Genomic DNA, 21,797 nt, shown 5'->3' with positions numbered 1-21,797 from the left:
CAATGGAGTTTATAAAGAGCTCAATACTTTCTGATTGCAGAAAACATAATTTACCACATTTTGAGAGCTAGCTATGTGCAAGCCTCTGTGTACTGGAGTTAGTAGATTAGCCCCAAGGGGAAAAATTTATGGAAATTGAGGACTAGACTCCTTTTTGAGGGAGCTTACAGTGTTATTTTGAAGACAAAATAAATACATAAAGAGTTAAATATCAGATGCGATAAAGCAGTAAAAGTTTAATTGTCAAATTATGGCAGATGGAACGCAGCCCTACCTACCCGTCAGCAGACAAGCGGATTAAAGTTTTACTGAGCTCTGCCCACCAGAACAACACCCAGCTCTACCCACCACCAGTCCCTCCAATCAGGAAACTTGCACAAGCCTCTTAGATAGCCTCATCCACCAGAGGACAAACAGCAGAAGCAAGAAGAACTACAATTCTGCAGCCTGGGGAAGGAGAACCACATTCACAGAAAGATAGACAAAATGAAAAGGAAGAGGACTTTTTACCAGATGAAGGAACAAGATAAAACCCCAGAAAACCCACTAAATGAAGTGGAGATAGGCAACCTTCCAGAAAAAGAATTCAGAATAATGATAGTGAAGGTGATCCAGGACCTCAGAAAAAGAATGGAGGCAAAGATCGAGAAGATGTAAGACATGTTTAACAAACACCTAGAAGAATTAAAGAACAAAGAAACAGAGATGAACAAGACAATAACTGAAATGAAAAATAGACTAGAAGGAATCAATAGCAGAATAACTGAGGCAGAAGAACGTATAAGTGACCTGGAAGACAGAATGGTGGATTCACTGCCACAGAACAGAATAAAGAAAAAAGAATGAAAAGAAAGGAAGACAGCTTAAGAGACCTCTGGGACAATATTAAATGCAACAACATTCTCATTATAAGGGTCCCAGAACGAGAAGAGAGAGAGAAAGGACCCGAGGAAATACTTGAAGAGATTATAGTTGAAAACTTCCCTAACACGGGAAAGGAAATAGCCACCCAAGTCCAGGAAGCACAGAGAGTCCCAGGCAGGATAAACCCAAGGAGAAACACGCCGAGGCACATATTAATCAAACTGACGAAAATTAAAGAGAAAGAAAAATTATTGAAAGCAACAAGGGAAAAACGACATATAACATACAAGGGAACTCCCATAAGGTTAACAGCTGATTTCTCAGCAGAAACTCTACAAGCCAGAAGGGAGTGGCATGATATATTTAAAATGATGAAAGAGAAGAACCTACAACCAAGATTACTCTACCCAGCAAGGATCTCATTCAGATTCAACGGAGAAATCAAAAGCTTTACAGACAAGCAAAAGCTAAGAGAATTCAGCACCACCAAACCAGCTCTACAACAAATGCTAAAGGAACTTCTCTAAGTGGGAAACACAGAGAAGAAAAGGACCTACAAAAACAAACCCATAACAATTAAGAAAATGGTAATAGGAACATACATATCGATAATTACCTTAAACGTGAATGGATTAAATGCTCCAACCAAAAGACACAGGCTTGCTGAATGGATACAAAAACAAGACCCATATATATGCTGTCTACAGGAGACCCACTTCAGACCTAGGGACACATACAGACTGAAAGTGAAGGGATGGAAAAAGATATTCCATGCAAATTGAAATCAAAAGAAAGCTGGAGTAGCAATACTCATATCAGATAAAATAGACTTTAAAATAAAGAATGTTACAAGAGACAAGGAAGGACACTACGTAATGAACAAGGGATCAATCCAAGAAGAAGATATAACAATTATAAATATATATGCACCCAACATAGGAGCACCTCAATACGTTAGGCAATTGCTAACAGCTATAAAAGAGGAAATCGACAGGAACACAATAATAGTGGGGGACTTAAACACCTCACTTACACCAATGGACAGATCATCCAGACAGAAAATTAATAAGGAAACACAAACTTTAAATGACACAATAGACCAGACAGATTTAATTAATATTTTAGGACATTCCATCCAATAGCAGCAGATTACACTTTCTTCTTAAGTGCCCACGGAACATTCTCCAGGATAGATCACATACTGGGTCACAAATCAAGCCTCAGTAAATTTAAGAAAATTGAAATCATATCAAGCATCTTTTCTGACCACAACGCTATGAGATTAGAAATCAGTTACAGGGAAAAAAAACGTAAAGAACACAGACACATGGAGGCTAAACAAATATGTTACTAAATAACCAAGAGATCACTGAAGAAATCAAAGAGGAAATCAAAAAATACCTAACGACAAATGACAACAAAAACACGACGATCCAAAACCTATGGGATGCAGCAAAAGCAGTTCTAAGAGGGAAGTTTATAGTAATACAAGCCTACCTCAAGGAACAAGAAAAATCTCAAATAAACAATCTAACCTTACACCTAAAGGAGCTAGATAAAGAAGAACAAACAAAACCCAAAGTTAGTAGAAGTAAAGAAATCATAAAGATCAGAGCAGAAATAAATAGAAACAAAGAAAACAATAGCAAAGATCAATAAAACTAAAAGCTAGTTCCTTGAGAAGATAAACAAAATTGATAAAACGTGAGCCAAACTCATCAAGAAAAAGAGGGAGAGGACTCAATAAAATTAGAAATGAAAAAGGAGAAGTTACAGTAGACACCACAGAAATACAAAGCATCCTAAGAGACTACTACAGGCAACTCTGTGCCAATAAAATGGACAACCTGGAAGAAATGGTCAAATTCTTAGAAATGCACAACCTGCCAAGAGTGATCCAGGAAGAAATAGAAAATATGAACAGACCAGTCACAAGTAATGAAATTGAAACTGTGATTAAAAATCTTCCAACAGACAAAAGTCCAGGACCAGATGACTTCACAGGAGAATTCTATCAAAGATTTAGGGAAGAGTTAATACCCATCCTTCTCAAACTCTTCCAAACAATTGCAGAGGAAGGAACACTCCCAAACTCATTCTATGAGGCCACCATCACCCTGATACCAAAACCAGACAAAGATACTACAAAAAAAGAAAATTACAGACCAATATCACTGATGAATATAGATGCAAAAATCCTCAGCAGAATACTAGCAAACAGACTACAACAACATATTAAAAGGATCATACACCATGATCAAGTGGGATTTATCCCAGGGATGCAAGGATTCTTCAATATATGCAAATCAATCAATGTGATACACCATATTAACAAATTGAAGAATAAAAACCATATGGTCATCTCAATAGATGCAGAAAAAGCTTTTGACAAACTTCAATACCCATTTATGATGAAAACTCTCCAAAACATGGGCATAGAGGGAACCTTCCTCACCATAATAAAGGCCATATATTACAAACCCACAGCAAACATCATTCTCAATGGTGAAAAACTGAAAGTATTTCCTCTAACATCAGGAACAAGACAAGGATGTCCACTGTCACCTCTGTTATTCACCATGGTTTTGGAAGTCCTAGCCACGGCAATCAGAGAAGAAAAAGAAAGAAAAGGAATACAAATTGGAACAGAAGAAGTAAAACTGTCACTGTTTGCAGATGACATGATACTATACATAGATAATCCTAAAGATGCCACCAGAAAACTACTAGAGCTAATCAGTGAATCTGGTAGAGTAGCAGGATACAAAATTAATGCACAGAAATCTCTTGCATTCCTATACACTAATGATATAAAGTCTGAAAGAGAAATTAAGGAAACACTCCCATTTACCATTACAACAAAAAGAATAAAATACCTAGGAATAAACCTACCTAAGGAGACACAAAACCTTTGTGCAGAAAACTGTAAGACACTGATGAAAGAAATTAAAGATGATACAAACAGATGGAGAGATACACCCTGTTCTTGGATTGGAGGAATCAGTATTGTGAAAATGACTATACTACCCAAAGCAATCTACAGATTCAGTGCAATCCCTATCAAATTACAGATGGCATTTTTTACAGAACTAGAACAAAAAATCTTAAAATTTGTATGGAGACACAAAAGACTCTGAACAGCCAAAGCAGTCTTGAGGGGAAAAAAAATGAAGCTGGAGGAATCAGACTCTCTGACTTCAGACTATACTACAAAGCTACAGTAATCAAGACAATGTGGTACTGGCACAAAAACAGAAATATAGATCAATGGAACAGGATAGAAAGCCCAGAGATAAACCCACACACCTATGGTCAACTAATCTATGACAAAGGAGGCAAGGATATACAATGGAGAAAAGACAGTCTCTTCAATAAGTGGTACTGGGAAAACTGGACAGCTACATGTAAAAGAATGAAATTAGAACACTCCCTAACACCATACACAAAAATAAACTCAGAATGGATTAGAGACCTAAATGTAAGACTGGACACTATAAAACTCTTAGAGGAAAACATAGGAAGAACACTCTATGACATAAATCACAGCAAGATCATTTTTGATCCACCTCCTAGAAATAAAAACAAAAAGAAATGGGACCTAATGAAACTTAAAAACTTTTGCAAAGCAAAGGAAACTACAAACAAGACGAAAAGACAGCCCTCAGAATGTGAGAAAATATTTGCAAACAAATTAACGGACAAAGTATAAACAGCTCATGCAGCTCAATATTAAAAAAACAAACAACCCAATCAAAAAATGGGCTGAAGACCTAAATAGAGATTTCTCCAAAGAAGACATACAGATGGCCAAGAAGCACATGAAAAGCTGCTCAACATCACTAATTACTAGAGAAATGCAAATCAAAACTACAATGAGGTATCACCTCACATCAGAAAATCTACAAACAACAAATGTGGAGAAAAGGGAACCCTCTTGCACTGTTGGTGGGAATGTAAATTTATACAGCCACTATGGAGAACAGTATGGAGGTTCCTTAAAAACCTAAAAGTAGAATTACCATATGACCCAGTAATCCCACTACTGGGCATATAGCCAGAGAAAACCATAATTCAAAAAGACACATGCACCCCAAAGTTCATTGCAGCACTATTTACAATAGCCAGGTCATGGAAGCAACCTAAACGTCCATTTACAGAGGAATGGATAAAGAAGATATGGTACATATATACAATGGAATATTACTCAGCCATAAAAGGGAACGAAATTGGGTCATTTGTAGAGACGTGGTTGGCTCTAGAGACTGTCATACAGAGTGAAGTAAGTCAGAAAGAGAAAACCAAATATCGTATATTAACGCATATATGTGGAACCTAGAAAAACGGTACAGATGAACCAGTTTGCATGGCAGAAATAGAGACACAGATGTAGAGAACAAACGCATGGACACCAAGGGGGGAAAGTGGCGGGGTGGGTGTGATGAATTGGGAGATTGGGATTGACATGTATACACTATTATGTATAAAATGGATAACTAATAAGAACCTGCTGTATAAAAAAATTAAATAAAATTCAAAAAAAATTATGGCAGATGGAAAATAAGTGTTGAGATTTAAGGAGAAAGAAGATTGTTGTGAGCTTGAATGAAATGGGACAGCTTTGGGGAAGGGTGGACCTAGACTGTTTGTTAAAGATGGGGTAAAAATTGGGTTATTGAAGGAAGGGAGCCTCCCAAAGAGGAAGAATAGTATTTAAAAAGAGGCATAGAGACAATCACCAAACTCATGTTAAGTAATCTTATCATAATATTTCTGTCGGCGATTGCATTTAAAATATCAATGTGTGTGTGTATATAGAGAAAGAAATCTGTTTGAAAAGAAAAATTTATATATAATATATGTAATCAGAGATACATATGTTATATATACATATGTGAGATATATGACTTATTTTTCCTTATCCACAGAATTCAGCTACCATGTATATATAAATAAACTTATTTTATTAACCAGAAAAAAAAAAGGCCTAGAGATAAAGATTACAGTCAGTCAGTGATCGGGAAGAAGTTGCGTCAGCCATTCTTGTTCTAGATGGGAGCCAAGTATGTTGCTTGTCAAGATTTTGCTGGTGGCCTCCTGCCCTGGAATAGAACTGCTCGTACCCCTTGGAGCCTGTTTCGTGGCAATGTCGTGGTGGCATTACCTTGGTTTTGCATTGGGGAGAGACGGCCAGTGACACCTACCTCCTGAGCCTGGGTGACTGCAAAGAAAGATGGTTCTGTCAACTAAATGGAGGGCATGGAAAGCTTGTTTCACATGATTAACCCTTTAGTGGAGGTGGCACAGATTCATCCAGGTAATACCCTTGGCACCTAGAAGAGTACTTGCACGGAATAGGTGCTCAAAACATAACTTGTTCAGTGAATTGTTCAGTGAATGAATGTGAATAAAGATAGGGAAAAGAGGAATGGTAATGGAATTTTTCCACTCCCTGATGGATGGGTGCTTTTGTAATGTCTTGCCTTTTTGTGCAAATCATCTCTTTATTGGTCTAAACATCTTTGGTTTTTCCCATTCCCTTCTTCTTTTTTTTTTTAATTGAGGTAAAATACAATAACAATAAAACTTACTATCTTAACCATTTTTAAATGTACAATTCGGTAGTACTAAGTACATTCATATTGTGCATTTTCCACTCTTTTCATAGATGGTTTTGAGTTTCCTTTTCAACTTGGTCACTTATCTCTGAATGCACTTGGATATGTCACTTGGTACACAGTACTGCATGTCTGATTGAATCCTCTGAGAGGAGCTGAGGCATGTCATCTCTTAACTGTGGACATTGTAATCCTGTTTGGAAATCTGGTCACCATTTGACTCACATTATCTAATAAGCAAGTTATTCTTTGTCATAGACCAGCTAACAGGTCTTTCCCATTCTTTAGTATAGTACTTTCTGTATCTCCCTATTCAGTTTCATATGTGGAATCTGGCTCCTCTCACTAGACTGTTGGGGATTGCTTTCTTCTTTGTTCTGATATTTCACTTGTTGGCTTCACTTACCAGTTTTGCTCAGGATGTCTTCATAATAGTTGGATTAGTTCATTAGCAACCTGCAAAAATTACATCTCTAACTATAAAAATTGCCCATATCTCCCAATTCTTCAACCTATTCACAAGGATATTGTTATTAGTGACATTTTCAAAAATGCCTTTTTGAAATCTTCATATATTATATCTGGTTGCATTTCTCTGATCTGCTGCTGTTCTTTGTTGTTACTACTGCTGTTGTTGTTTTTATTCACAGAAGTATAAAGTTTCCCAGTGAATTTTTACGTGTTCCTAGTAATTTTTACTTCTTTTAAAGTAGTCATATACCACCCACTTAATCAGTCCTTGACTTTTGTTTGTCCAGTATATGATTGATGTAATTTTCTTTATTTCTCTTTTTGAGAAGCAAGACAACTGTCCCTTTTAATCTTTTTTTATATAACAGCTTTCTTATGATACAATTCACATACCGTACAACTAATCCATTTAATTCAGTGGTTTCTAGTATATTCACTGATATATGTGACTATCACCACAGTCAGTTCTAGAACATCTTCATCACCTCAAAAAGAGAGGCCATTCCTTTAGCTCTCATTCCCCCATCTCCCATATTCCTTAGTTCTAAGCAACTGCTAATCTCCTTTCTGTCTTTGTATGCCTTTCATCTTTAACACCTGTCTTCTACTCTGGGATTTCCCAGATACTAATGAGAATGGTTTTACTAATTCTCCAAGTCTCCAAGTGTACAGTTTATCTGGTTAGGAGACATGAATTCATTTAGAACAACTAGATACTTATTCCTCTGTCTTAAACAAATTTGTTTTACCCTCTCTGATCTGAAAAGTACTTTTCTGAATTTATTCACTGAACATATATTTGAATGCCTTCTATAAGCAAAGCTTTATGCTTAAATGAGTAACATGGATTCTGCTCTCATGAGGTTTATGTCTAGAAAAACATTCCCATTCCTAAGTATAATTGTCAACAGACATTTCAAAAATATGTGTGAGGTGTTTTCCTGAATGCTGGAATTGTAAAGGGGAATAAGAGGCTGTTGTGAAAGGGAGACTATACTATGGTGTGTTAAATGCCATAATAACATATAAGATATTGTGGGAACAAAGTAGAATATTCAGGTCTGTCAAGGACTAGGGGTTGTCAGACCCTACAAAAGAGGCCTATCTTGCAGGTTTGTTTAGTAGTTTCATAGGTAAATGACCAACATAGGGAATAGTATGTTTAAAGGCCTTGACAGTTTTTTGAAAACAATATTCTTGCTCAAGTGTCAAGTTTAATAGAGGGCTTAGCAAGAGAAGAAGTGGGTTGATATCCTGTTATGGAGGGCTTTGAATGTACTGCAAGGGAGTTTTGGCTTGGTTTTTGGTGGCATTAGGTTTTTGAGAAGGTAAGTAATATGATCAGGTCTTTTCATTACCATATATTATAAGCAGTAAAATGGTAGCTGGGTTGGCAGAAAACTGTTGTTAGGGAACCAAGTGTTAGAAGTTATTATAGCATGAACAGTCTAGATGAGATGTTAGAATCCTCAGCATAAATAGTGGCACAGGAAATGAAAAGAAGAGGTTGAAATTCAGACTAACAAAGAATGGATGGCATTCTTTTGAATATTTATTATGGTACAAATATTGAAAAAAGTCAAAAATCACTCTCAGCTTTCTATTGTAAAAGAAAAGACACTGGAAAAGTAAGGGGTTTGGGTTGGAAGGATAATGAGTTCAATTTTATATTATTTTGTGAGACCTCATGTGAGGTAGCTGTGAAAATCTGAGACTCATAAACTAAGCAAGGACTTTTAATGAGTATTTAGAAATTATCCACATAGAGATGTTTGGAGAAAAAGACATACATAGTATCACCCAGGAAAAGGGTACAGATAAAGGAGGAGGATTAAAACAAAATAGTGGGAAAGAGAGCATGCCTATGGATAAACTAGTGGAATAGACTGGAAATGAGGAAAACTGGGAAAGTGCAGTATTATGAAAAACCAGGGGGCAAAAGGGCTGAGATTATATAGAAATATTGAGTTGGATAAGAGCTGGCAGAAGGTATTTAAGATTTGCTTACAAATTATGTAGAGGGTTGTATAATGTAGGTTCTTGATAATTGAATGTTCATAAATGGAATGGATTTTGTGGAGCTCTTCTGTTGATATTGTGTGTATGTGAAGGCTGTTTTTTTTAGAGCAGTTTTCGGTTCACAGCAAGATTGAGAGAAAGATACAGAGATTTCCCATATACCCCCTGCCCCCGCACATGCACAGCTTTCTGCATTATTAACATCCCCCACCAGAGTGGTGCATTTGTTATAATCAGTGAACCTACATTGACACCTCCTTATCACCCAAAGTCCATAGTTTACATTAGGATTCACTCTTGGTGTTGTACATTCTATGGGTTTGGATAAATGTACAATGACATATATCTACCATTATAGTATCATTCCGGGTATTGTCACTGCCCTTAAAATTCTCTGTGCTCTGCTTCCCTCCCTGCCCCCAACCCCTGGCCATCAAGTTTTAATATATAAAATAAAAGGGATTACTTAAGCTTAGAACAGAAGACTTGAAAAATTTTACACTGAAGGTGGCTTTTTTTTAATCCATGTATTTGCCGTTCCCAAATGAAACTATTATTAAGGAATTTCTAATTTTCCTATTTCTCTGCTTTTGCCACAGATAATTGGCCTTTTGAATGTTTTTACACCACAGAAATCCCTAGAAGAATTTCAAGATGTGTAAGTGTGATAATTAAAATTTTGTTAATACATTGTTCTTCGATTGTTACTGTATACTTTAGCTGTCATATTTTTTCACCCGTGAAGTTACATAGTCATGGAGCTCATGGATGCAAATCTTTGTCAAGTGATTCAGATGGAACTAGATCATGAAAGAATGTCCTACCTTCTCTATCAGATGCTGTGTGGAATCAAGCACCTTCACTCTGCTGGAATTATTCATCGGGTTAGTAGAAAAAACTATCATATTCTTTTTCTAATCATAGAGGTATAATTCATGTAACATAAAATTAACCATCTTAAAGTGTACAATTCAGTGATATTTAGTGCATTCACAACATTGTGCAACCACTACTGATACCAAATTTCAAAATATATTCATTGCCCCAAAAGAAAACTGCCTACCCATTAGGCAGTAGCTCCCCACTCCCCTCTCACCCCAACCCCTGGCATATACCAGTCTGCTTTGTGTGTCCATGGATATCCCTCTTCTGGATGTTTCATATATGTGGAATCATACAATATATGACCTTTTGTGTCTGGTTTCTTTAACTTAGCATAGTGTTTTCAAGTTCACCCATATTGAAGCATATATCAGTAGTTCATTCCTTTTTATGACTGATTAATATTCTGTTGTATGTATTTACCACATTTTGTTTATCCATTCATCCATTCATGGACATTTGGGTTATTTCCACCTTTTAGCTTTTGTGGATAGTGCTGTTATGAACATTAAGGTACAGGTATTTGAGTTCCTGTTTTCAGTTCTTTTGGGTATCTACCTTGGAGTTGAATTGTTGGGTCATATTTAAGTTTCGGAGGAACGAACAAACTGTTTTCCACAGTAGCTACACCATTTCACATTCCCAGCAACGGTGCACGGAAGTTCCATCTTCCCCAAATCTTTGCTAATGCTTAATGACTTTTTCATTCTAGCCATGCTAGTGAGTATGAAGTGGCATCTCATTGTGGTTTTGACTTGCATTTCTTTAATGACATTGAGCATCTTTTCATGTTTGTTGGACGTTTATATATCTTCTTGGGAGAAATGTCTATTCAAGCTCTGCCCATTTTTTAATTGAGTTGTTTGTCTTTGTTGTTGAGTTATTAGAGTTCTTTATATATTCTGAATACTAGACCCTTATCAGATAAGTAATTTGTAAATATTTTCTCCTAATTTGTATGTTGGGTTTTTTTTTACTTCCTTGATCTCTTTTGATATGCAGATGTTTTTACTTGATCTCTTTTGATATGCAGATGTTTTTACTTTTCGTGAAAATCAGTTTATTTTTTCTTTGGTTGCTTGTCCTTTTAGTGTCATATGTAAGACTCCATTGTGAAATCTGAGGTCATTAAGATTCACCCTTAGTTTTCCATCAAGAGTTTTATAGTTTTGGCTCTTACATTTAGGTCTTTGACCCATTTTGAGTTAATTTTTGTATATAGTATGAGATAAGGTGCCAACTGCATTCTTTCACTTGTGGAAATCCAGTTATCCCAGCATCATTTATTAAAGAGACTATTGTTTTCTAATTGAATGGTCTTGGCACCCTTATTGAAATTCAGTTGGCCTTAGACATGGTTTTATTTTTGGACTCCTGGTTCTCTATTCCATTGGTCTTTGTGTCTGTGCTTATATCAGTACCACATTATTTTGATCACTGTAGCTTTGTAGTAAATTTTGAAATGGGAAAGTATGAGTCTACCAACTTTATTCTTTCTCAGTATCATTTTGACTATTCAGGGCCCCTTGTGATTCCACATGAATTTGAGTATCAGCTTTTCCATTTCTGCAGAAAAGGCCATTGGAATTTTAATAAGGGTTTCATTGACTCTGTACATTGCTTGGGTAGTTTTGCCATCTTAACTATGTTTAGTATTCAGATTCATGAACACAGGATGTCTTTCCATTTACTTAGGTTGTATTAGTCTGTTTGGGGTACCATAACAAAATACCACAGACCTGGCTGGCTTAAAAAACAGAAATTTATTTTCTCACAGTTTTGGAGGTTAGAAGTCCAGGACCAAGGTGCAAATAAATTCAGTTTCTGGTGAGTTCTCTCTTCCTGGCTTGGAGATAGCTGCCTTCTTGCTGTGTCCTCACATGCCCTTTCCTCTGTGCATGCAGGAAGAGAGAGCAAGCTCTGGTGTCTCTTTCTTTTCTATAAGGACATCAGTTCTTTTGTATTGGGGTCCCACCCTCATGACTTCATTTAACCTTAATTACCTCCATAAGGGCTTGATCTCCAAATACAGTCACATTAGGGGTTAGGGCTTCAGTGTTTGCATTTGGGTGGGGAAGAACACAATGCAGTCTGCAGTCTATGACAGGTCTTCTTTTATGTTTTATAGTTTTCAGTGTAGTTTTAATTAACGTCCTTAGTTAAAACCTTTTCCTAGGTATTTTATTCTTTTGGAAGCTATTATAAATGGAATTGTTTTCTTAATTTCTCTTTCAGATGGTTCATTGCTAGTGTATAAGAAACACAACTGATTTTTGTGTGTTAGTCTTATATCCTGCATCTTTGCTCAGTTTATTCTAATAGGGTTTTTTCCCTACAGTTTGCTATATATAAGATCGCATCATCTGCTCAGTAGTTTTATTTCTTCCTTTCCAATTTGGGTACCTTAAGTTTCTTTTTTTGTCTAGTTGCTCTGGCTAGAACTTCCAGTAAAATGTTGAATAGAAGTGACAAAAGTGGGCATCTAGTTTTATTGTTTATCTTAGGGGAAAGACTTTCATTTTTCACCATTAAGTGTGATATTACCTGTGGGGTTTCACTCTTTACCTGTCTGAGTGAGTTTCCTTCTGCATTGGAGTTAATCACATTTTGCAGTTAGAGGGTACAGACTCCAAAAGACTACCCTCACTTCAGACTAGCTGGCTGCAAATTTGGGGTCCTCACAGCCACTCCCAGGTTCAGTAATTCACTAGAAAGATTCACAGAACTCCGAAAAGCACTACACTTAAAAGTTTTATTACAGCTAAAGGATACAAATTAGAATCAACCAAAGGAGGAGATGTATAGGGCAGAATGTGGGAGAGTCATGGAGATTTCAGTCATTCGTCCTTTTCCTCCCAGCCACAAAGTATGAGAATGTGTGTGGGGTATTGCCAGCCAGGAAAGTTCACTCCAAAGTTTTTTTCGCTGCTCAGTCACATACTGCCTGCCTGGCTGACTTTTGTCTCCAGCACTTCCTAAGGTTCACACTAATACCTCTACTCTCCTGTTTCTCCAGAGGTTGGAACTGACATGTGTCCCAAAGCCCCAGTTATAAATCATGTTGTTAGACTGTCCTGTGACAGAAACTCCCAGGCAAACAAAGACACTGCTGTCAGTCAGACATTCCACTGGCCTAGAGATCACCTGTAGCTGAGGGCAAATACCACACGTGTCTTTACATAGGACACATACCTTCTATTCCTGGTTTAAGTGTTTTTATCATGAAAAGATACTGGATTTTGTCAAATGTATTTCTGCATCATTTGAGATGATCATATATTTGTTTTTTCCTTGATTCAATTAATGTAGTATATTATACTAATTGATTTTTATGTATTGAATTACCCTTGCATTCCTGGGTAAGTCCCACTTGGTCATAGTGTGCAATCCTTTTGATATGCTATTGGAACTGTTTTGCTAGCATTTTGTTGTGAATTGTTTGCACCTGTGTTCATATGTGATCTTAGCCTGTGGTTTTCTTTTCTTGTGATGTTTTTGTCTGGATTTGGGATCAGGGTAATGCTGACCTTGGAATGAGTTAGGAAGTGTTCCTTCCTCTTCTGTTTTTTGGAAGAGTTTGAGAAGGATTGATCTTAATTCTTTTTTAAATGATTGGTAGAATTTGCTAGAAAGCTGTCTGGTCCTGAGCTTTTCTTGTTTGAAAGATTTTGATTATTGATTTACTGTCTTTACTTTTTATAGATATGTTTAGCTCTTCTGTTTCTTGAGTCAGTTTTGGTAATATTGTGTGTCTCTAAGAAGGAAATAATCTGTTGTCCATTTCATCTGAGTTATCTGATTTGTTGGTATACAACTGTTCATAGTATTTCTTATCAATCCTTTTTGTTTTATAAAGTTGGTGATAATATCCCAACTTTTAAAATTTATTATTAATTTCATTTATAAACTTATTTATTTGTATTTTCTCTCTTCCTTCTTCCTTAGTCTAGGTAAAGGTTTATCTATTTTGTTGATCTTTTTAAAGAACCAGTTTTTGGTTTTGTTGATTTTCTTTATCTTTCTGTTCTCTATTTTGTTAATCTCTACTTTAAGCTTTATTATTTCCTGGCATCATCTTGCTTTGGGATTAGTTTGCTTTTTCTAGTTTCTTAAGGTGGAATGTTAGGTTATTGATTTGAGATGTTTCTTCTTTTTTTTAATTAATGTAGGTGTTAACAGCTATAAAATTGCCCTCCAAGGTCTGTTTTTTCTGCATTACCTAAATTTTGGTATATTCAGTTTTCATTTTCACTCATCTCAAAGTATTTTCTAATTTCCCTGTGAATTGTTCTTTGACCCATAGATTAAGAATATTAATTTCTACAAATTTGTGAATTTTCCTGTTTTCCTTTCCCTTGATTTCTAGCTTCATTCCATTGTGGTCAGTGAAGATACTTTGTATGATTTCAGTCTTTTTGAATTTATTGAGACTTGTTCTGTGGCCTAACATATGATCTATCCTGGAGCATGTTCCACATGTACTTTAGAAAGATAATGTATTCTGAATTTTTTGAGGGAGTATTCTATATATTTCTGTTATGTCTAGTTGGTTTATAGTGTTGTTCACATTCTCTATTTCTTTATTGATCTTTTGTTTAATTATTTTGTCAATTAATGAAAGTCAGTTATAGAAGTTTTCAACTATTATTGTGTAACTGTCTGCTTGTCCCTTTAATTATGTCAGTTTGTGATTCAGGTGTTTTGGGACTTTGTTGTTATGTACGTGTATGTTTACAGTTGCTTTATCTTCTTGATGTATTGACCCTTTTATCAATATGTACTTTGCTTCTTTGCCTCTTGTAACAACTTTTGACTTACAGTCTGTTTTGTTTGATACTAGTATAGCTGTTCCATCTCTCTTTTGGTTTCTATTTGCATGAAATATCTTTTTCCATTCTTTCAACTTGTTTATGCCTTTGTATCTAAAGTGAGTCTCTTGTTTACATAGCCTACAGTAGAATCATGTTTCTTTTATCCTTTCTACCATTCTCTGATTTTAGTTGGAGAGTTTAATCCATCTACATATAAAGTAATTAATGATAAGGAAGAAGTTAACTTCTGCCATGTGCTATTTGTTTTCTATATGTCATATCTTTTTGTTCCTCGGTTCCTTCATTCCTGCCTTTTTTGTGTTCAATTGCTTTTTTTTACAGTGTACTGTTTAATTCTTTTCTCATTTCCTTTTCTGTATATTTTTCAGTTATTTTCTTAAAAGTTACCTTGGGGGTTACAGTTAACCTCTTCAACTTATAACAATCTGTTTTGAATTATTACCACCTTAGCATCAATAGTATACAAAAACTCTGCTTCTGTACAACCTGTCCTTACCCATTTATGTTGCTGTTATCACAAATTACATATTTGTATATTGGGTTCCTGTTAAGGTAGATTTATAGTTGCTTAATGCATTTGTCTTTTAAGTCATATTGGGAAAAAAATAGGAGTTAAAAACGCAAAATACAATAATACTGACCTTTGTATTTACCTACATAATTACCTTTACCAGTATTCTTTATTTCTTTATATGACTTCAAGTTACTGTCTAGTGTCCTTTTATTTTCACCTGAAAGATTCCCTTTCGCATTTCTTATAGGGCAGGTATACTAGGAACAAACTCCCTTAGCTTTTATTTATCCCAAAATGTCTTAATTTTTCCTTCACTTTTGAAAGGTATTTTTGCTGGATATAGAATTTTTGTTTGGCATTTTTTTTCTTTCAGCACTTTATATGTGCCATTTCACTGTCTTTTAGCCTCCATGATTTCTTTTGAGAAACCATCTGTTAATGTCATTGAGAATCTCTTGTAATTGACAGGTTGCTTCTCTTTTGATGCTCTCAAGATTGTATGTCTTTTGGTGGTTTGAGTTTAATGATTGTCAGTGCAGATTTATTTGCTTTTTATCCTTTTGGGGTTCATTGAACAGTTTGAACTTGTAGATTCATGTCTTTCATTAAATTTGGACGTTTTCAGTCATTATTTTTTCAAGTATTCTTTCTGCCCTTTTTTCTCTCTTCTCTCCTTTTGGGATTCCCATTATGTGTTTGTTGGTATGCTTGATGGTATGCCATGTCTTGTTTTCCTCAACTTTGATGTTTCGTTCCAGGCAGAGTAAGCTATTTATTTGGCTTACAGTGGTTTCAAGAAATGCTGTCTGTCTATCCCTGGACTGGGGTCCAGTACTAAGAATGCAGGCTGCTTTCTTCAAGGACCCCCACCCACCCAGCCAGCCAGGGAGATGGGTAGGGCAAGGGCTAATAAAAACACCACCCATAAATATTTTCTATTGTTTTTAAGTTGTTTTTTTCTCGATTCTGTGTTCACTTGGTTGTTGTAAACCTTTGACTATTTTCACATTTCTGAAAGAGTTTATTCTGATCTTCTGTGGAGCTATCTGCTTCTTTGCCATTTTTGCTGACATCACTGCCTTTCATCATATTCTTGTGGCGATATATTTCACTGATTTATATAGATTAATATAAGGTTATTTTTGTTCTTAAATGAAGCAGTATATAAAATATCCTGCTTTTATTACCAGTTACATAAAATTAAGTATTCACCAGTGTTGTGTTTCTTATATATTCTGAAATACTTTATATTTTTGTACTCTGTTTTTTAACTACTTTATTGCCATATAATTCACATACCATACAATTTACCCATTTAAAGTGTACAATTCAGTGTTATTTATTATATTCAAAGGTTGTATAACCATGACCACAGTCTAATTTTAGAACATATTTGTCCCCCTTGAAGAAATCCTGTACCCATTAGCCTTCAATTTCCATTCTTCCCTGACCCCTTTAACCTCAGCCCTGACAACCACTAATCTACTTTCTGTCTCCATATATTTGCCTATCCTGGACATTTCATATAAATAGAATTATGTAATATGTGGTCTTTTGTGGCTGGCTTCTCTTACCTATCATAATGTTTTCAAGATTCATCCACATATGTATCACATATCAGGTATCAGTATTTAATTTCCTTTTATTGCCAAATAACATTTCACTATATGGATCTACCACATTTTGTTTATACATTCATCACTTAAGGGACTGTCACTTAAGGGATTATTACCATTGTCTATCATGAGTAATGCTGACATGAACATTTGTGTACAAGTTTTTGTGTGGGTCTATGTTTTTGTATTTTAGTTTTAATTCTAGCTTATTCTTTGAAAGTGTTGCATCTAATTTGAAAGGAATTTCTTGAAAAATTATTTAATTCAGTGGAATTATATCTTCATTCTATGCTACCTTGTATCAAATAGCCTAACTCAAAAAAGGAAATAAATACATAGTTTGTGCTCAAGTTAACTATTTTAAACTAATTATGTATCTGAGATATTCAGGCTTATCTTTAGTTATCATTCTAATTGAATTGCTTTGTATAATATACAAAGCAATTATACAGATATACTGCTATAATATTATATGTAAATGCTGTCTTTAAGCAACATAAGAGAAATCTCTTTAGATGGGAGAGTACATTACTTTCCTCATCCCATACTCTATATTGTTACAGGCAAGTGAGTTAGACTTCTGGGTTTTGTTTTTGTTAACTTTGTCCTATGGATCAGGAAAGTAATCTGCAACCATGGACGTTAATTTGATTATGGTAAAGTAACATCTTCCAAATAGAAAATTTTCAAATTAATGAGGGTAGCGGGTGGGTAAAACAGACATATAGATCAAATGACAGAAGATTGAAAACAAAAGAAACAGTAAGAAGCAAAAAAGGAAACATTAAATTACAGAAGACCAATATATAGCATAATTTGTAGATGCAATTACCTCTTCATTAAAAGGTCAGATTTTGACCTACACACAAACCCACCACCAACATGTATATGTTTCTATAACGCAGACAGTTGTAGCTAACTCCCAAAGGCTGAGAGCAAAGGTTTTGGCAAAGATGTACTGGGAGAATACAGATGTGAAAACAAGGATATCTCTGTTTAATGAGGTGAAGTTGAATACTGTTATAAACCGTCATTTTGTAAAGATAAAGAGTATAATACACTTATTCGGATAAATAACTGTGAAGAACTTTATACGTGGAGTAGTGTTGCAGTATGCCAAGCTTAAAACTGTAGAAAATAGAAGAACTGCACGAACACAATGATAGTTATTGGGATGTTCTAACATACTCCATTAGTATAGACAGATAAAGTGTTTAAAGTACAACTACAGAAAATTTACACAGTAAATTTGAGCTAATTAGAGACATATTGGGGTCTTTTACTATGATGAAAAATATGCCTTTATCTTAGATCAGGCTGTTTGGGAAACAAACTCAAGGATGGAGATATATTGACATGTAAGGAGTTTAATGGGGAGTCCCCTCAGGATCAACATCTGTGGGGAGTAAAGGAAGTAAAAAATAGACATAGGGGAAAAATTGGATGCAATCACTCTAGAGACCTCAACTGGTGACTCAAGCAGACCTTGGTCTTGGAGAGCAGACTTTGGAAAAAGTGGCTCTCTGTGGCTGAGGGCATTTCCCGGAGAGAGATTTGCTGAAAACTGTCAGTAGTCAACACTGCCAGCCCCTGGAAGAATGAGTGCCTCAGTCCTAAACCCAGGCTCAGAGCAGGTATCACAGCAGCCACCATAGGCCACCCCTGGTGCCATTTGTTCCTACTTCTTTCATACGGTAAGCTCTGGAAACTGTTTTTCCAGGATTTTATTTGATGTCCGTTTCTTGAGCAAGTTCCAAGAAGTGTAATGGGAGAAACCATAGCACCCATTTCTGTAGCTGGTCTTGAGGCCACAATTGATACTCACCTCTGTGCTCTACTCCGAAATTCCCCTTCCCCTTACCTACCCTCTCTGCTTGTCTGAGATTACTTGCTTGATAAAATAACCTGAGCTTTCGTCCTTTAGGGGTTCAGTACAAGTCAGGATGGGGGATGGAGTTCTACATATTTGCTCAGAGATCCAAGCTAAGCTGTATAAGCCTCCAGCATCTACATAGTTGCTGGTCCCTGTGTCAGGGGAAGAAAAAGCCGGGTGGAATGTACTGGGTCTAAGGCCATGGGCAGAACTAGTCATAAGGACCTGCCTTATTGTAAGGGAACTGGGAAGTGGGGGGAGGCAGACTTCAGAATGGTCTGTGCCATTCTGCTCTGCTTATCAAGCATTCCTTTGCTTCCTTTATTCCACACCTAGTACCTAGTCACCCCCTCCTTAGGGAAGATAATCCAGAGTCCTAGCCTATCAAGGCATTTAGTGCTAAGTGATACATAGTGATCTCTACATTAATCCAGATATTTCTCCTTTTGGTCCAGAAATATTAGAACTAAAATGACCAAATTATCTGGTCACTTGCATCTCCTCCCCCTCCCCCCATTCTCTAGATATGGTGGTCAAACAGGGTCAGGGTAACTACAATAAACAATCCCATTTGGGAAGTTGAAAAATGCAGTCGTTATTTATTTGTAATTTTTAATTCTGTTGTGTAGACATTGTTAGCGTCCTTTTGCCCTTGTGGTGGGGAAGACTACTCGTTGATTAGGCCCTGAATCTGATCTCTGCAAGGAGCACTCTGTCCACTCTTCTCTGTGGTACCTGGCTCCACCCTGTGAAGAGTCTTTTCTGCTAGCCTTCTTGAGTATATGTGAAGTGGGTATTGGAAAGTGTGTTCTCATTGGGGGCTGCCCCTGTTTCACAAGTTCCTATCTGTTAAAGATTGGAGGCCCAAGTGTCACTTTAAGACAGTCCTTAACCTGGACACTATTGACATTTTGGATGAATAATTCTTTCTTTGGAGGGGCTCTCCTGTACACTGTAGAAAGTTTAGCAGCATTCCTGGCCTTTACCCATGAGATGCCAGTAGTACTCCCCAGTTGTGACAACCAGAAACGTCTTTAGACATTGCCAGATATCCCCTGGGAACAAAATTGCCCTGAGTTGAGAACCATTGTTTTAAGGCTAGAACAGTCACAGGCTTAAGGAGTTCTTTTTTTTTAAATGGTACATCTCTCTTAGAAACTCAGGAGACTTCTTATCTTTTAAATTACAGTTCTTTTCAAAGCACATCTGGTAGCTCACTGGCTCTATATTCTTGGACTTAATGTCTACCTTTATGTTTTCAGGCCTCTGTTGGCAAGTCTGAGGTATTTTCATCAGTTGAAAGATTTTTCAGGTCTTCTTCCATCAAAGCTTTCAGAATTGTTATGTGAAAATGGTGCATTAGAAACAAATTCAAGATATCAGTGGCTCACAACATTTATTTCTTGCTCAGGGGTCTGCAGGTTGGCTGTGTGGCACTGCTCCAGATCATGGGATCAGGTTCAGGGTTTGTTTCATGTCCAGGTTTTAGCATCCAGGCTGAAGGAGTGCCTCCCTGGGGCCCATCCTTTTCTCATGGTGAAAGAAGGGCAAGAGCCAAGCTAAATCAATCAAGCACATCTAAAACTTCTCTTCAGATTTGATGAACATCACATTTCCTCACAGTCCATTGGCCAGAATTAGTGTAGGCCCATCAATAAGGTGAAGAAGTATATTGGGTTAGGAGGCAGAGATATTTGCTGAGCAACCCACCATTTTTTCTTTTTTCTTTTCTTTTTTTTTTTTTCTTTTTGAAAGGTCTAGTAGCATTTAGCTTTCCCAGAATGGCAAGGCCTTGAAATTCTAGATTCTCTGTTCCCTTTTATTTCTTCTTGTGAAGTGGCCAATTCTTTGATTTGTAGCCAATAGCCACCTATACCCACTACTAAAGTTTTGCTTTTCAATCTCCTTCTAGAGCAGGGGTCAGCAGACTTTTTCTGTAAAGGCAAGGCCAGATAGTATATATCTTAGGTTTTGCAGATGGTAAGATACAGTCTCTGTTACAGCTTCTCAACTTTATCATAGTAACACAAAAGCAGCCATAGACAGTAGGTAATGAGAGTGTGACTGTGTTCTGATAAAACTTTCTTCACAAAAACAGGCAGGCATTAATTTGCCAACCCCTGTTCTAGAGCTCAAGTTCATTATGCAAGTGCTGTGCCTTCCAAGTTATTGTAGGTGACAGTGTCATGAAATGTCTTGCTACTCTATAACCTGGATCACCTTTCCAACCTTTGATATTAGTTTCCCTGCTGCCTGCTGCTCAACTACTAAGCTATGATCCTGTGTTTATAATAGTCACACCGTACTCCTGTCATCAATTTCAGTGTTAGTCAGAATAGACTAGTGTAACGGAAAACATTCTTAGGTGTCTCTTTTACTCTAACACTACTACCATAATGCTTCTCACACCAGATGTGAGGTAGTTTTTCCCACACCAGACAGTTCTCAGATTCTCTGGACACCAGCCTGGGTATCCTACAATTTTACTCAATTCAATAGCATCAGATCCTCCAGGTTAAGGGCTCAGTCCCACAAGACTGCCCCAGCTTCAAATGCCAGTCATAATCCCAGGCTATAATTTGGAGGTTCCCACAACCCCCTCCTCAGATTCAGTTAATTTGCTAGAGTGGCTAACAGAACTCAGGAAAACATTTTACTTTCTGGATTACTGGTTTATTACAAAGGACGTAACTCAGGAACAGCCAAATGGAGAGATGCATAAGGCAAAGTATGTGGGAAGGTGCACGGAGATTCCAAGCCCTCTCTGGGTGCACCACTCTCGCAGCACCTCCATGTGTTTACTGGAAGCTCTCTGTACCAGTCCTTTTGGGTTTTTGTGGAGGCTTCATTACATAGGCATGATTGATTAAATCTTTGGCCATTGGAGATTGAACTCAGTCTCTAGCCCCTCTCCCCTCCCGGGTGGTCTGGGGGCCGGTGGGACTGAAAGTTCCAACACTAATTATTTTGTTGGTTCCCTGGCAACCAGCCTTATCCTTTGGGACTTTCCAAAAGTAACCTCATTAAGTCAATTCTGGTGTAGTTGAAAGGTACTTCTTATGAATAACAAAAAGCACTCCTTTCACCTTTATTGCTCTTATCACTTAGGAA

The 21,797-nt window shown here is 36.7% G+C and overlaps 1 protein-coding gene across 4 annotated transcripts in view; it reads left to right on the top strand.

The window, feature by feature from the left end:
• The window catches only part of MAPK8 (mitogen-activated protein kinase 8), a 120,011-nt gene that overhangs the window by 80,552 nt on the left and 17,662 nt on the right, over positions 1–21,797 (top strand). For all 4 annotated transcript variants that reach the window (XM_081232197.1, XM_081232194.1, XM_081232195.1 and 1 more), the window contains 2 exons: positions 9,569–9,627; positions 9,715–9,853. In XM_081232197.1, coding sequence (XP_081088323.1) covers positions 9,725–9,853 — 129 coding nt within the window. In that variant the 5' untranslated portion in view covers positions 9,569–9,627; positions 9,715–9,724. The remainder of the gene's footprint in view (positions 1–9,568; positions 9,628–9,714; positions 9,854–21,797) is intronic.

Source organism: Mesoplodon bidens (assembly GCF_964165515.1).
Source record: "Mesoplodon bidens genome assembly, chromosome: 1".
Classification (NCBI taxonomy): domain Eukaryota; kingdom Metazoa; phylum Chordata; class Mammalia; order Artiodactyla; family Ziphiidae; genus Mesoplodon; species Mesoplodon bidens.
This window is presented reverse-complemented; position numbering and strand designations above follow the sequence as displayed.